General features: G+C 43.1%; 1 protein-coding gene across 1 annotated transcript; it reads right to left on the bottom strand.

Annotated features, from left to right (window-relative positions):
- Nucleotides 1-232: 232 nt before the first annotated feature.
- Nucleotides 233-3,951, bottom strand: LOC135369113 (uncharacterized). The gene is made up of 3 exons (XM_064602779.1): nt 3,743-3,951; nt 2,303-2,450; nt 233-2,002 (listed from the first exon to the last, which is right to left on the bottom strand). The coding sequence occupies exons 1-3, from the start codon at nt 3,949-3,951 to the stop codon at nt 233-235; spliced, it is 2,127 nt and encodes a 708-aa protein (XP_064458849.1).
- Between the last annotated feature and the right edge of the window lie 9,106 nt (nt 3,952-13,057).

Here is a 13,057-nt window from a genome sequence, read left to right as displayed (position 1 = left end):
TTACAGTCATCGCTCTCTAAATCAAGCATACAATTATTAGAATAGGGATAACACAACTACAACCATTTGTGAGACACTGGACTTTTAATTACAAGTATCTGTGGGATACAAAAAAAAGGTTCGACACTTGTGTTGCTTGAGAAAAGCATTGACTTCCCTTTTTATTATTCAACATGTGAACTCCATAACAAAGTCTACGATACAGTCACCTCTCTTTCATTACAGTAGTTAATCACAACACTGTCATACCAAAAGGTAATGTCTCTACTCCATCCGAGCAAATATATCGCTTTGTGTCCAGAGGGTTGAGAGCTATTTTTCTCACGGTCACGCTTTTGTTTACGTTGTCCTTCTGCACGATGAGGTTCTGTTTAACCCTGTGTATTGTGCCATGTTCAAGAGCATCTGTGTACGTGGAAAAGTGAAGTTTTCGTGCTTCACACAGCTTTACACCTTTGGCACGGTTGTACTGTTTCTTGCTACAGAGATCTAGTGCATATAGCTTGGGTTTTAAGCAACAAAAACCAAGTATATGATCACGAGGCATCTCATTCTTAAACTTGCCCAGTACCATTTTGTTTTTCGTCGAATACAAAGGATTGTCTTGCTCATAGGCTGAGTTGTCCAAGTGATCGTCAGCTAGTTCAAGCAGTGACTTTTCATCGCTCAGCAATATTATATAGGAATCTGTGTCCATGTACAACAGTCTAGTATCGGGAGCTACTCGCATCAGATGATTGTGATAGAAGTCAAACATCTTAAGCTTTGAGAGTTCCAGTATTGTGAAACCCAAGTATAGTGGTTGTTTCATCTGAAGCACTGCCTGGGAGAACTGAAACAGGATTACATGAGCACTTAATGCTCGAAACTGTTTGAGGTTTGGCTTACGCAAGAGTTTTAAAACTTGTTCGTCCGTCACTGTGAGGCGACAGTCTACAAATTTCCTCACTTGCATACAAAATCTCCCGAAAACAGCATTTATCATATACTTACTCTTCTGACGTTCGAATGTATTAGTGGCATTTTTTCGCAGTTCGTGATTGAAATCCACATAGTCACGAAGAAGAGGTTTCTGGTTGAATTTTAGAACTCTGTGAACCTTTGTGACTTGCAACCCCAATTGCATGTACAACTGCAAATTGCGATAGTGAAGAAAGTACTTCTCTTTGTTGAACAATGTTAGCAGCAGCTTTGGCTCGATAGCTTTCGACGGAAGCCCAAACTTTTCCATCAACTGTTTCTGGTAGTCTGACAATAGGTCGTAGGGAAAGGACATTTTCTCTGGTGCAACTGCAAGATCACTATGACGATCATGAATTTCTGGATCATACAACAGATCCACTTCGAGAAAGTAACCAATAGATGCATCATGTGGAATGCGAGTTACGTCTAGGTTCTCAATTTCTTCCTTTGTCAACCACTGAAACCCTCCATAGGGTAGCGACTCTCGCATTACTGATCCATACAGACCGTTAACGTCAATGTAGTTAATTATTCTTGTCGGTTGTGTTGGATCAAACTGCTCTGTTCCCGGAATATTTGCGGTCGCTTTTCGAAGAGAGCATTGTGTTACACCTCCTCGCAAGCCATTCTCAATTAGCAGGTACGCATCAGGGTCGTGAATGAGTTCTAGTTGTATCTCACTCATTTTTAGTGCGCAGGACATGCTTAACCCTGGGAGAGATACGAAATGCAGGGGCTCAATTTTGTGCACATCAAGTGTCCATTTGCGAAAGTTTTGAAACACGTCTGCTAAAAGCAGCGTGTCAGTGAGCAGGTACAAATCTGAATATTCGCCAAGACTTGTCATTTGGAATTTTTCGAAGACATTCTGCGCATGGTTGTAGTCTTCTTCACTTACTTCCACTCCATTGAGTGTATTGAAGAATTTCTCACGAGGTGGTAAACAAGGCTCATCATAGACATCGAAGTCGGTGATATGGCTGTAGCAAAAGACCCCCTTGCGAACGACAAGTCCAAAGTGTTCTTCATTTGAGAAAAACTGTCGCAGACAATGAAAGTTTTCCACCCCCTTCTCACGCAGATTTTTCACCAACATTTCAAGACTTGCATTTAGGAAGCTCAAACTATCCAGGAATCTAAAGGACCCAACGTCGATAGATTTGAATTTTTGACAGCTGCTGGTAATCACTCTTATTTTCGATTTTTTGAGCAAATGCAAATGAGACACAAGGAAACTCATATCATAGTTAGCATTGTGAGCAATGATTGGAATCATCTGAGGTGTTCTGAAATTGAGGTTGCACGATTGACACAAGGATTGTCGAAACGTTCCACTTACATGGTCATGGTCGCGCACTTTCTGTTTCTTTGCAAACGACTCTTTACAAAAGTTACAGTGGGTGGCGGCGGCGTGCTGGCGTTCGTTCTCTTCGCTCATTTCCAGAGGTGCAATCTGCTGTATCCACTCCAAAATTTCGTCATGTAATCTGTGCAGTAGACTCATGAACACAGCAACACAATTTGGTCCACGAAAAAGGTGTTTCTGGAGAACATTTGAATCTGACGCTCATATAACTAAGAGGCAGAAGGAGGAGGGGATATGATCTTCATACACATTTCCTCCATCAAGACATGGTGACAGGACACTCTCAAAGTCATACACACAGTAGAAAGGTACTTCAGCCAAAAGACGCTCACCAGCGAACTCTAATTAAGTGTCTCCTTTCTTTGGATAAACTGTCTTGCCTACTTTCTGAAGTTTGCACATGTTTATATGATTACTCAGGACAGCTTGTGTAGTGAAACCCATGGTACATCGCTTGCAATGGAAACGTCCACGTTTTTGAAACATACCATTGAAATTTGTGATGACCACAAAATGAGAGTCAATCATGAGTAGATCCACATGTTTTTCGCTTTCCTCGTTCACAACTTTTATAAGATAGACAAATTTCTCTTCCCTTTCATATGCATAGACATTAATGGTGATGCCATTTTGCTTTTCAAACATTTCTACATCTTTGGGATACGCGATGGGAAATGACTCTGGGAGTACATACTGAGATAAGTATGACCGATACGAGGATGCTCTATGTCTTCGAAATCGATCAGCAGGATGCAATCCTGCTATCACGGAAAATGCAAAACACATATTTTGCTCACCCTCGTGCAGACTGTAATCCACATTCAGTAGAGACATATTCTTTCGTTTCAACTCTGCAGGCAGCTCAAAGTCACTACAACCGATTAGTTCAGGCAGTAGACGTCCAACATTGATAATGCATGTGAGAATACGAAAGAGGAAAAAACCAGAGCCTTCGATTTCGAGACTTTCCAAGTTGTGCGCAATTTCACTGCCTGACTGAATAATAGCGGGTTCTATGTCAACTTCTGACCATACTGTCCTCACCTTGGAAGGCACGAATCGTGTATCAAGTCGTATCTCATCATCATCCACTGTATGTCGTCCAAGTTCTACTTTGAGAAGGATGTAAAAACGTAATGGGAAACCAAAGTATCGCAACACACTACCAATATACTGCCCGTATAGATGAAAGAACGTTGTCACATCATGTCCAGCCTCGTCTCTGTCATGCAAGTGCAGCTCGAAGCGTGTTGTGTAATTTCGAAGTGTGCATAAAGTCTCACAGAATGGGATGCATGGTGTCTCCAGTTGGTGTAAGTTTGCCAGATGAATTTGGAGTCCTACCGTTGTTGCGTAGAACTGTCGCTCATGTGGAGCACACAAGTGACAGGTGACCATGATTTCTGAAGTTACTTTTTCTTGCCATTAGTGAAAATGATGTCTGAATACGCCAACTTCTTGCCATTGCGGTATCCCTCCTTCTTCTCCATTTGGAGGTTTGGTAACTGTCTCATCTCTTCCAGGTCTTCGTCCGAAAGTCGCTTGAATCTATTCGGAAGGTAGACTTTCACCTTGGTCTCATTGTCTGTCAGTAATTCTACGTAGTCAGTGTCTCCATACATTGTCTCAATTCTGCGAATATCCAGAACATCAAATTTTTGATTCTTCGATAACATACTCATCTTTGAATTTCTCCATCTCCCGACTTTTTCAGTTTGTTGAGTTTCTCCAAAATCGATGACATGCTTTCCTCAGAAAACTGAAAAAATGCATGGGGGAAAAGTTAGTTGACTCAACATGTACTCAGAGGGCAGCATACCTCTTCGCACTCAGATTCTCACTGAAGAAAACCCAATGTGCGTGACGGTTTATATACGAAAGACAACTCAACATTTTTCGCAAATCATGACCTTGAATGTCTGAACAGTGAAAAAGCATGCATATAGTCACGTCATATCTTGTCAGGCCTTTTGAAAGTCTGCATCCTCCTCACACCACATGGTGAACGAACTTGTGTAGACATATTATATCTTGTTAGTTCTTGAAACATCTTGCATGGACATGTGCTACAGCCTTGAACCTACTGTCTGCATCTTTTTTTCTAACCTGCATAGACATGTTATGTCTTGCCAGATCTTTAAGACCTTGTATAGTCGTCTGCAAACCCGAACGTAATCTCCACATTTCTTATATTATTTTCTCTTAAGCAGTTGCTGCAACACGTTTCTTTTTTTTATTATGTGGAGTCTTTAAAAGAAATATATTTATGAAGTTACGAAAGAGACAGTTATAAAAGCGAGTTTGAAATAGTAAAATGTGCAGTAGCTCTTGACGGTGATACCAGAGTGCCATGGCAAAGCAGAGCTGAAGGTGGTCCGATATTGAAACTCAACCCGGCGATTCGTGGTCCTCATCAGACGATGATGAAGAAACACCAGACGGCGATGAGTGCGACAAATCGAACAAAAGTGTCTTTCGTATGCTAGCACCATGTCGCCAGCAGCACAGATCGTGGAAAGAACTTTCCAGGTGTGGTCTAATGGAGACGAAACGAATGTCTTTGGTGGAGGCTTTCAAGATTGTCACCAATATAGTCCTCTTTCAAGAACTCCCCAAAAGTCTTCCAAACATTGGCGTCTGGGAGACTGCCAAAACCATGTATGCGAGTCTCAATGGAGAGCGTTTCGTTTCATACGACACACCATTCGGTTTGTTAACCAACTGCTCACACAAAATCGATGATTTGATGGACTACAAACAACAAATCGATCCTCTGTTGCTTTCAACAGAAAGCCTATATTTTATCGAAATCGCTGTGAAGTTGGGATACCACTCAACAGCAAAGTTCATCATGCTGTTCGTGATTGACTTTCTCAATTGTCGACTTGAAAACCAATGTATAGCAACTGTCAAATAAATTCAGATTCTATGAAAAACTTTCTCAGTTGCCTCTAGCAAGTAGGTTGGAGCGGTGTCTCTCTCCTACATGTGCTGTGAGTTTCTGAAACTTCACATAACATCATACTGTATAGTATTTCACTGTGAAAAAAAAGATGACCGAGGTTGGACCGTACCACTTCATTACTCCTGCTTCGATAACCATTTCGGGGCAAAGTCAGAGTGGGAAAACAACGCTGGTAACAAGACTTTTGACTCACAGAGCATCCGTTTTTGACAAACCATTTGATCGTATATTTTACATATACTTATACAAGCAGCCAATCTTTGATAAATTCGCCGAGGTCACATTTACGCGAGATATACCAGATACAGTCAAACTTCTTTACAACGAAACTCAGGGGACAGCAAAAAAAATTTGCAGTAAAGGTATTTTCGTTAAAAAGGATGTCCATTAATGGATATAGGGCTCCAGCGGGACCGCAAAAAAATTTGCTGTAGTGGTATTTTCGTTAAAAAGGTGTTCGCTATAAAGGAGTTTGACTGTAACTTGGAGAATGTCAGAAATTCTTTAATCATATTTGACGACTGTCTGGCCGACAAAGGTCGACTTAAAGAAATCTGTAATTTCTACGTTGCTGGCTGTCACCATCTAAATTGTTCATGTATTTTTATTACACAATATTTATTCGTCAACGAGCCCCTATATCGGTGCATTCAGTTTAATAGCAGCGCTCTGATTTTGTGTCGTTCTGCACGTATAGCGGATCAGATGCAGTTACTTTCACGCCAGTTGTTTGGTCGAGGTAAAGGTGATTTGCTCTCCACCATATATAAAGATGCATGCAAGGAACCATATTCATACGTAGTAATCGATTTGTCTCAAAAGTGTCCGGACCACCTACGAGTGTGGACAAATATTTTCCCTGACGACCGACGACAGATAGTATATAAAACATGAAGCGTGTGCGGAAGAATATTCATTTCCTGCACTTGCTGGCTGAAACAAAGTCACCCGAACAACGTTACCATCTCATGGAACATGCTACAAAGAATCAGTTAATAGCTATTAGAGAGATTTGTATAAATCTCTGTAAAGGGAACATCCAAGTGACTCCGAGTGTGCGAAAAAAACTGAAACCTTATGCAACCCCAATTCGAGCATTGGCAAAACGAGACGGTAGCAGTGTACAGAAAGTTCGCAGAGTATTGCAACAAACTGGTGGGTTTTTGCAGTTCCTCTTGCCACCACTACTCGGTCTCATCTCATCGCTAGGGGGCAGAGCGATTGCAAAAGCAATCGGTGTATAACTCATGCAGAAGTACGAGCTTGTTCCGTATCGCGAATCTCCTATTCCTGAAATACTGCGCAAGAATGAACCGGATGACATCAAAGCAAAAGAGATAATTCAATATCTCCACTCTTTGCTGCATCCCAATGTGGTGACGGATAGGACTGCGACAGCTACAAGGAGAGAAGAGAGTGCACAGACGACAGAAGATGAGAGAAGTGACGCTGTCGCTGCTTTTATGAGCAGTGGTTATAAGGTCAAAGCCAAACATCTTTTGCATATACTGCAGCAAACCATTTCCTGGGATCCGAAAACCTATCAGATCATTATTGATGGACAGCCACAAGAGGATACCAATATAATTGACCTCGTTTATTATCTCGTATCCAGAGCTCGTAGTACTCCGAGACCTCCATATCTTGATCGCATGTTACCTCATCTGGAGAAATTGAATTTGCCGTCACTCATTGTACCCTCATCACGACTTCGAAAGGGTGTCACAGTATCGACTTCAAGCAGACGCTCGCCAACTCTCGCTACTGAAAGATCGCCACCGCTTACACGTGCCGCAAAACGTGCTCGCCATCAACAATGGATTCTCTTCTAGCTCAAGATGAAAAGGGTTACTTTGAAGATGCAAAGATACTGTCTCACTTCCCCTCAAGACATCATAAAAAGGTATTGGCAATGCTTCGGCTAATAACAACTGTACTGGCGTACGACGAGAGTGGAAGAGTTATCTGTCACGGCAGAGTGATTCCCCAATCGTCTATTGTGGAGTTATTGCAGTACGAACTTCACAATAAGCAGCCTGCTTGGATGAGAGGTGACGTTTCAGCTACGATTAATGCATATCTGACTCTCGACGCTCTTCGAGTGCACGGCAGGAAGCGAAAGTGTTGATGGCCGCCTACTACGATCCACAACATGTTGCCAGTTTTGGTGGAATACAGAGACTTGCGCAAGGCATTCGTGTAAAGAAGAGCAAAGTTGTCAAGTTTCTGGAGACGAGTGACCCTTACAGTCTGCACAAAGAGTTCAAGAGGCCTTCGATGTTCCGTAAAATAGTAGCCCTTGGTGTGAAGGAAACCTTCCAAAGCGACCTGAAGGATGTACAGAAACTTAAACATCATAACAGTGGCTTTCGCTATTTGCTATTCTGCATTGACGTTTTTTCTCGCCTTCTTGCAGTTGAGCCCATTCGTAATAAAAGACCTCCTGAGATAGTACGTGCTTTAAAGCTTGCCTTTAGACGAATCAGAACACCCCGTCTTCTGCACACGGATCGCGGGGGCGAGTTCGTGAACAGTTTAGTGCAAAAGTTTTTAAAGAAAAAGAGTATTCATTGGTATAGCTCACATAGCCAGTATAAAGCCGCCCACTGCGAGAGGATTCAAAGAACTATAATGTCTACTCTATATCGTATCTTTACATATCAGGGCCACAAACGATATGTAGACATCCTACCTCTCGTAGTAAAAGCATACAACAATCGAATACATAGATCTCTTTCTGCTAGACCCGTGGATGTAAACAAAGGAAATGAACACATTTTTCGAGCGAGACTCTACCCCACCCCAGCTGGACCACCAAAGAAACCACGATACAATATTGGAGATATCGTGCGAATTGCTAAATACAGACATCAGTTGGTAAAGAAGTACTTAAGTTCTGCAACAACAGAATTGTTTATTGTGCGTGCTATCAAACTGGGTTGTCCCAATACCTACCTATTACGCGACCTGAACAATGAGGATATCATTGGTGGTTTTTATGAGAGCGAACTTGTACGAGTGCGACAAATTCCAACAGTACAAAAGATTATAAAAAGACGAGTCAAGAATGGCGAGCTTCAGTACTTGATTCACTCCGGTGACAGCTCGAAGTGGGTACCGGGAAATTATCTTTTTGGTTGACTGACTGAATATGGACTGTTCACAGACTTTGGATGTACCTGAAGGATGCAGGACTATCGAATACCTTGATTTTCGAGTGCAAGATCTGTGTGGAAAGCCTCATGCAATGTGGAAAGAAATGATGGACTGCAGTTTGACAGAGGGATCCGACCCAGTGATAGTGGAAGCCTTTAAGGTAGTCACAGACATGGTGCTATTTCACACGATGCCAGATCCCCCTCCAAGTAGGGATGTTTGGAAGATTGCAAAGAAAATCTATGCTGGAGTCCACAGTGGCTGTTCACTGAGGTCGTCCCCAGGAGGTTTGAAAGTAATCCGAGACTGGGCATGCACAATTGACAGTCTGTTGCTTTACGTGGATGAAGTGGATGCTATACGAATTGCCGAAGAGAGTCTATGTTTCATGGAGTATGCTGTCCGCTCAAAACTTCATTTTGTGGCAGGCTACATTAGTATGATGACCATTGACCTTCTTAAAAATAGACTGCTGCCTAAAAAAAATTCCATGTAGCAAAAGCGAAACAAAAATTCTCTTTAAAGCCTCGTTCTTGTCATTTCACTGTGTGACATGAATAAGTGCGGCTGGTTTGTCACTTCTCTTGGATTCCATATATGTCTAGCAATAGTACTGATATTACAGTTTAAAAAGCCACAATTTTCCACTGTACTTCAACAAGGCAATTGTACCCTGGAGGTACAACTGGAGGAATACGTTTATGTGCACAGGTGCCCCTCGGACTTGCTCTCCATTAGAATGTGGGATAAAGATGGTCGAGCGAAGCGCTATGGTGTTACACTGACACAAAACGAGACGCGTCGGTTGGATGAATGTCTCCATCGAATCAATGTTAATGAAACATTTCATTACCAGCATGAGTGTTTGCAAGTGTGTTGTCTATGTGAAGAACGCATGTTGACACTCCGTCGGTGTCCTGGCAACATGTACTCTCTGAGTCGAATGGTTCTCAGACGACCTTCCGGCTATGGAATTTCCCTGTCGAAAAAAGCCATCAGTTCACTGTCCTTATATCTGAATAATAAAAGTGTTATGTCTTGAAAAAGTATGTCTCTAAAGCTTACCATGTTCGTAATCCTCACAGCGTCAGCTGGGAGGGATTTTCATTTTTCCTCCTCAGGAATTTCTTCTTATGTAACCACGCGAGGATCGATTAGTATCGGCCTCCGGAAAAAAAAGGGCGTGATTCGTGTGCCAACGGATAACAAGTCTCAAGGCTGGTTAGCAATCAGGTAGGAATCACTTGTGAAATGCGTAAGAGGGATTCTCGTGAAAAACAAAGAGAAGCTAATTTACATGAGTTGCATTGCAAGTATGTGGAACACCAATACTGGAGTCACGTTTGGCGAAAAGAAACTATTCGCTACTTAAGAAAGACTAAATAAGACTCCATTATCTACACGTACGTCTTCGCAAGTCAAGAAAAAAAAACTGTCAAGTGAATGTAATTTATAAAAGATGCAAAGCAGCCAGGTACAGTCGTATGAGGAAAAACCAATGTCAGACACTCATTTCGAGATAGTGATCAAGGAGAAAAAGAGGTTATTCGTTGATCAAGTCGCCACGGGGTTGTTATCTACATCCTCAACAAGATACTTTGTACGAAAACATGCAAAGAGGAACTAATTCATATGGGTTACACGATCAAGAGTGTAAGGAAAAGGCGATATGCTTAATTGCTACAAAGAACAACGAAAGAAAGAGAGAGATTAGTCAGACATAGTTGACTATATAAGGTTACTTGATAGCCACATGCCGTGTGTCAGTGTACGTCTTCAGTGACCGCCGGCATGTCTCGTAAGTATTCTTCCTTACGTACTAGTGCCGCCTTTTCGGGTCGCTATGACTTGTTAGCAAAAGAGAAAATCACTTATGTATATAGCATGATATATCGAATAATATATTTGGGAAGCTTTTCCGAAAAAATGACTGAAAGAGGGTTCCACTTTCTAGGAAAGACATATCTTTGAGGTCTGTGACTTGCTCGGAGTTGCTGTGCTTCATGCATCCATGTAGTCCTCTATGAGTGGGTGTTTTGTAGGACCTTTCCAAAAAGTTTTTTCAACTCACTGGAACGCGCACTTTCTAGGAGTATCCCCCGGTCCAAATAGTCATGTCCATGATTTTGAGTTGCTGTGCAGCTGTGCTTCAGAACTCCATGCAGTCCCCTATGGGTAGGTGTGGTCTTTGCAAAGCTCTCTCGACTCAGTGGAGCGTACACACTTTTTCTAGGATCACCATCCAGGTCCATTTTTCGTCAAATTGTTGTGCCCATGCTTCGAGTTCTGTGCATCAGGCAACCATGTAGTCTTCCACGGGTATATGTCTTTGTAGAACAATTCAAATAATTTACTCACCTGAGCATAATTTTTTCTAGGATCATCCCCATGTCCATTCCAAATGTCGTGTCCATGCTTCAAACTGCTGTGCTTCATGCAATCGTCTTACAATGAAAATAAAATATAAAAACGAGACATATGTTTGGTTATCAATCACTTGCATGAGCCGGGGCGGGGCCGGCGCGAGATTGGTCTGGGCTATCTTGCTCTCAGCGTACTGCTAACAGCGTCTGGCTAGTTATGTCACTGCTAAATACGCACTGCTCCGAGGCAACGTCTGGAGAGCTCCCAGCGTCCTGCTAACAACGTCTGGCTAGTTATGTCATTTGCTAACTACGTACTGGCTACCAGTGTATAGTGCCCGCCCCCAGCGTAGAGCAACGTGTTGCTAGAATTACGTGATTGCTCCCAGTGACTACTGCTCCCAGCGTCTGGCTGGGTATCTCAGTGCTAACTACGTACTGCGTGCTCCCAGCGTCCTGCTAACAACGTCTGGCTAGGTATGTCATTGCTAACTACGCACTGCTCCCAGTGTAGAGCAACGTGTTGCTAGAATTACGTGATTGCTCCCAGCGTCTAGCTAGGTATCTCAATGCTAACTACGTACTGCTCCCAGTGTCTGTAGAGCTCCAAGTGTAGTGGCGCGTGTCGATATAGTTACGTCATAGCTCCCAGTGTACAGTTCTAGCAATACTTACCTTCCATTCACTTCTTTCACAGTTCATCTGAACTCCTGGAGAACTGTGTCATCGTCGACTGTGATGTCGCTATGTTGAATGCCGAGATGTTCTAGATTCCAAAGCTTCTTCACCTCCTTTGACAGATCGGAATCATGCATTTCTTGTTACCCGCATCGCTCCAATGTTTGAGCATATCGTTGCTTGGCTCGCATGAGAACGTCCTAGGAATGTCCAATCGAATCTTGTGTTGACTGCTACAAGACTCTCACTGATGTGCTTCGTCTCTCCTGTGACGACCTTCCGAAAGAAGTCCCCTCCTATAAGTATTCCAATGTGTGCTCGTAGTTGGCGTCGGAAGGGGAAACGTCAGCAACAAGCATTCCGTTCAGTCGCATCCCGGAGACTAAATCGTCATTTGGGCCTTCCATGACGTCGTTGCAAATGTCTGGCATCTCTAAGGCCTCGATGGGAACTTCATTTCTGTTGTACTGGCTACGAATTTCCTTTGCTATGTTAAGTCAGCCCCGAACGTGTGAAGTGTAAGCTGTTCCTCCCTTAATAACTGACACTTGAGCTTCTTCGAAAGTGACCTCTTGATAAATGACCGTTGACTTCCACTGTCTAGAAGTACACGAACAAGTTGACGCCTGGTCTCGCTCTCTGCCCAAACTCGCGCTGTCTGAAGAAGGACGGTACCGTTGGCTAAACCAAGGCAGCCAGAACTTGTAGATGAAGCCAGTGCAGAACCGGCCACCGGAGATACTTGCTCTTGGATGCCCACTGGGTCACACATGACTGTGAGATGTCTCCATCCACATCTCACGCACCTGAGTCGCGAAGCATTCATGCACTCTCTGGATCGGTGGTACTTTTTGCCGCAGCGGAAGCATCGTCTTTCTGATTTCAGCTTTTCTTTCTTTTCTTGAATAGACAGAAGTTTTGTACAGCCTTCCAGGTTGTGGTCGTTCGATCCGCAGAAAACACAAGTCGGTAGTTCTGCACTGACCATAAGAGCGAGTCCTGTGGAGTATTCTTCGGATGTCGTTGCTTATCTAGGGGAGGCTTGCGACCTTCAAAGCTTGACGGTCCAACATGCTGCAGCCTCTCGCGGCTCGCCACTTCGATTCTCAGGAATTCTAAGTATGATTTGATGTATTCATCGCCGTCAATGTGCTTCCTGTTATATTCGAGGTTGAGATCGTTGGGAATCGCTTTCCGTAGTGCAGACAGAAGTAACACACCGTAAGAGGTTTGTGGGACATTTAAAGCCTCCAGGGACCTGACTCCTGTCGTAACCTCGTCATACAGTTCGCGAAGCTCTCTTGTTTGTCCAGAGTCACCACCTTTAGGTAAATTCAGTAGTCGTGACATATGCTCCTCGATTATGAGGTTTCTTCGTTTGAATCTCTCCTTCAGAAGCGTCAAAGCGACATCGTAGTTTTCTGCGGTTAGTGAGAGTCCACTCGCAGCTGTGGCTGCCTTCTTTATAAGGTAGCTTTTTAAATACTTGATTGTATCAATCTTCGGAGTCGAGGGATTGCTGTTAATAGTAGAATCAAATTGATCCCAAAAGCTTCCCTATTCTCT

The sequence above is a fragment of the Ornithodoros turicata genome, chromosome 9 (assembly GCF_037126465.1).
Source record: "Ornithodoros turicata isolate Travis chromosome 9, ASM3712646v1, whole genome shotgun sequence".
NCBI classification, from domain to species: domain Eukaryota; kingdom Metazoa; phylum Arthropoda; class Arachnida; order Ixodida; family Argasidae; genus Ornithodoros; species Ornithodoros turicata.
This window is presented reverse-complemented; position numbering and strand designations above follow the sequence as displayed.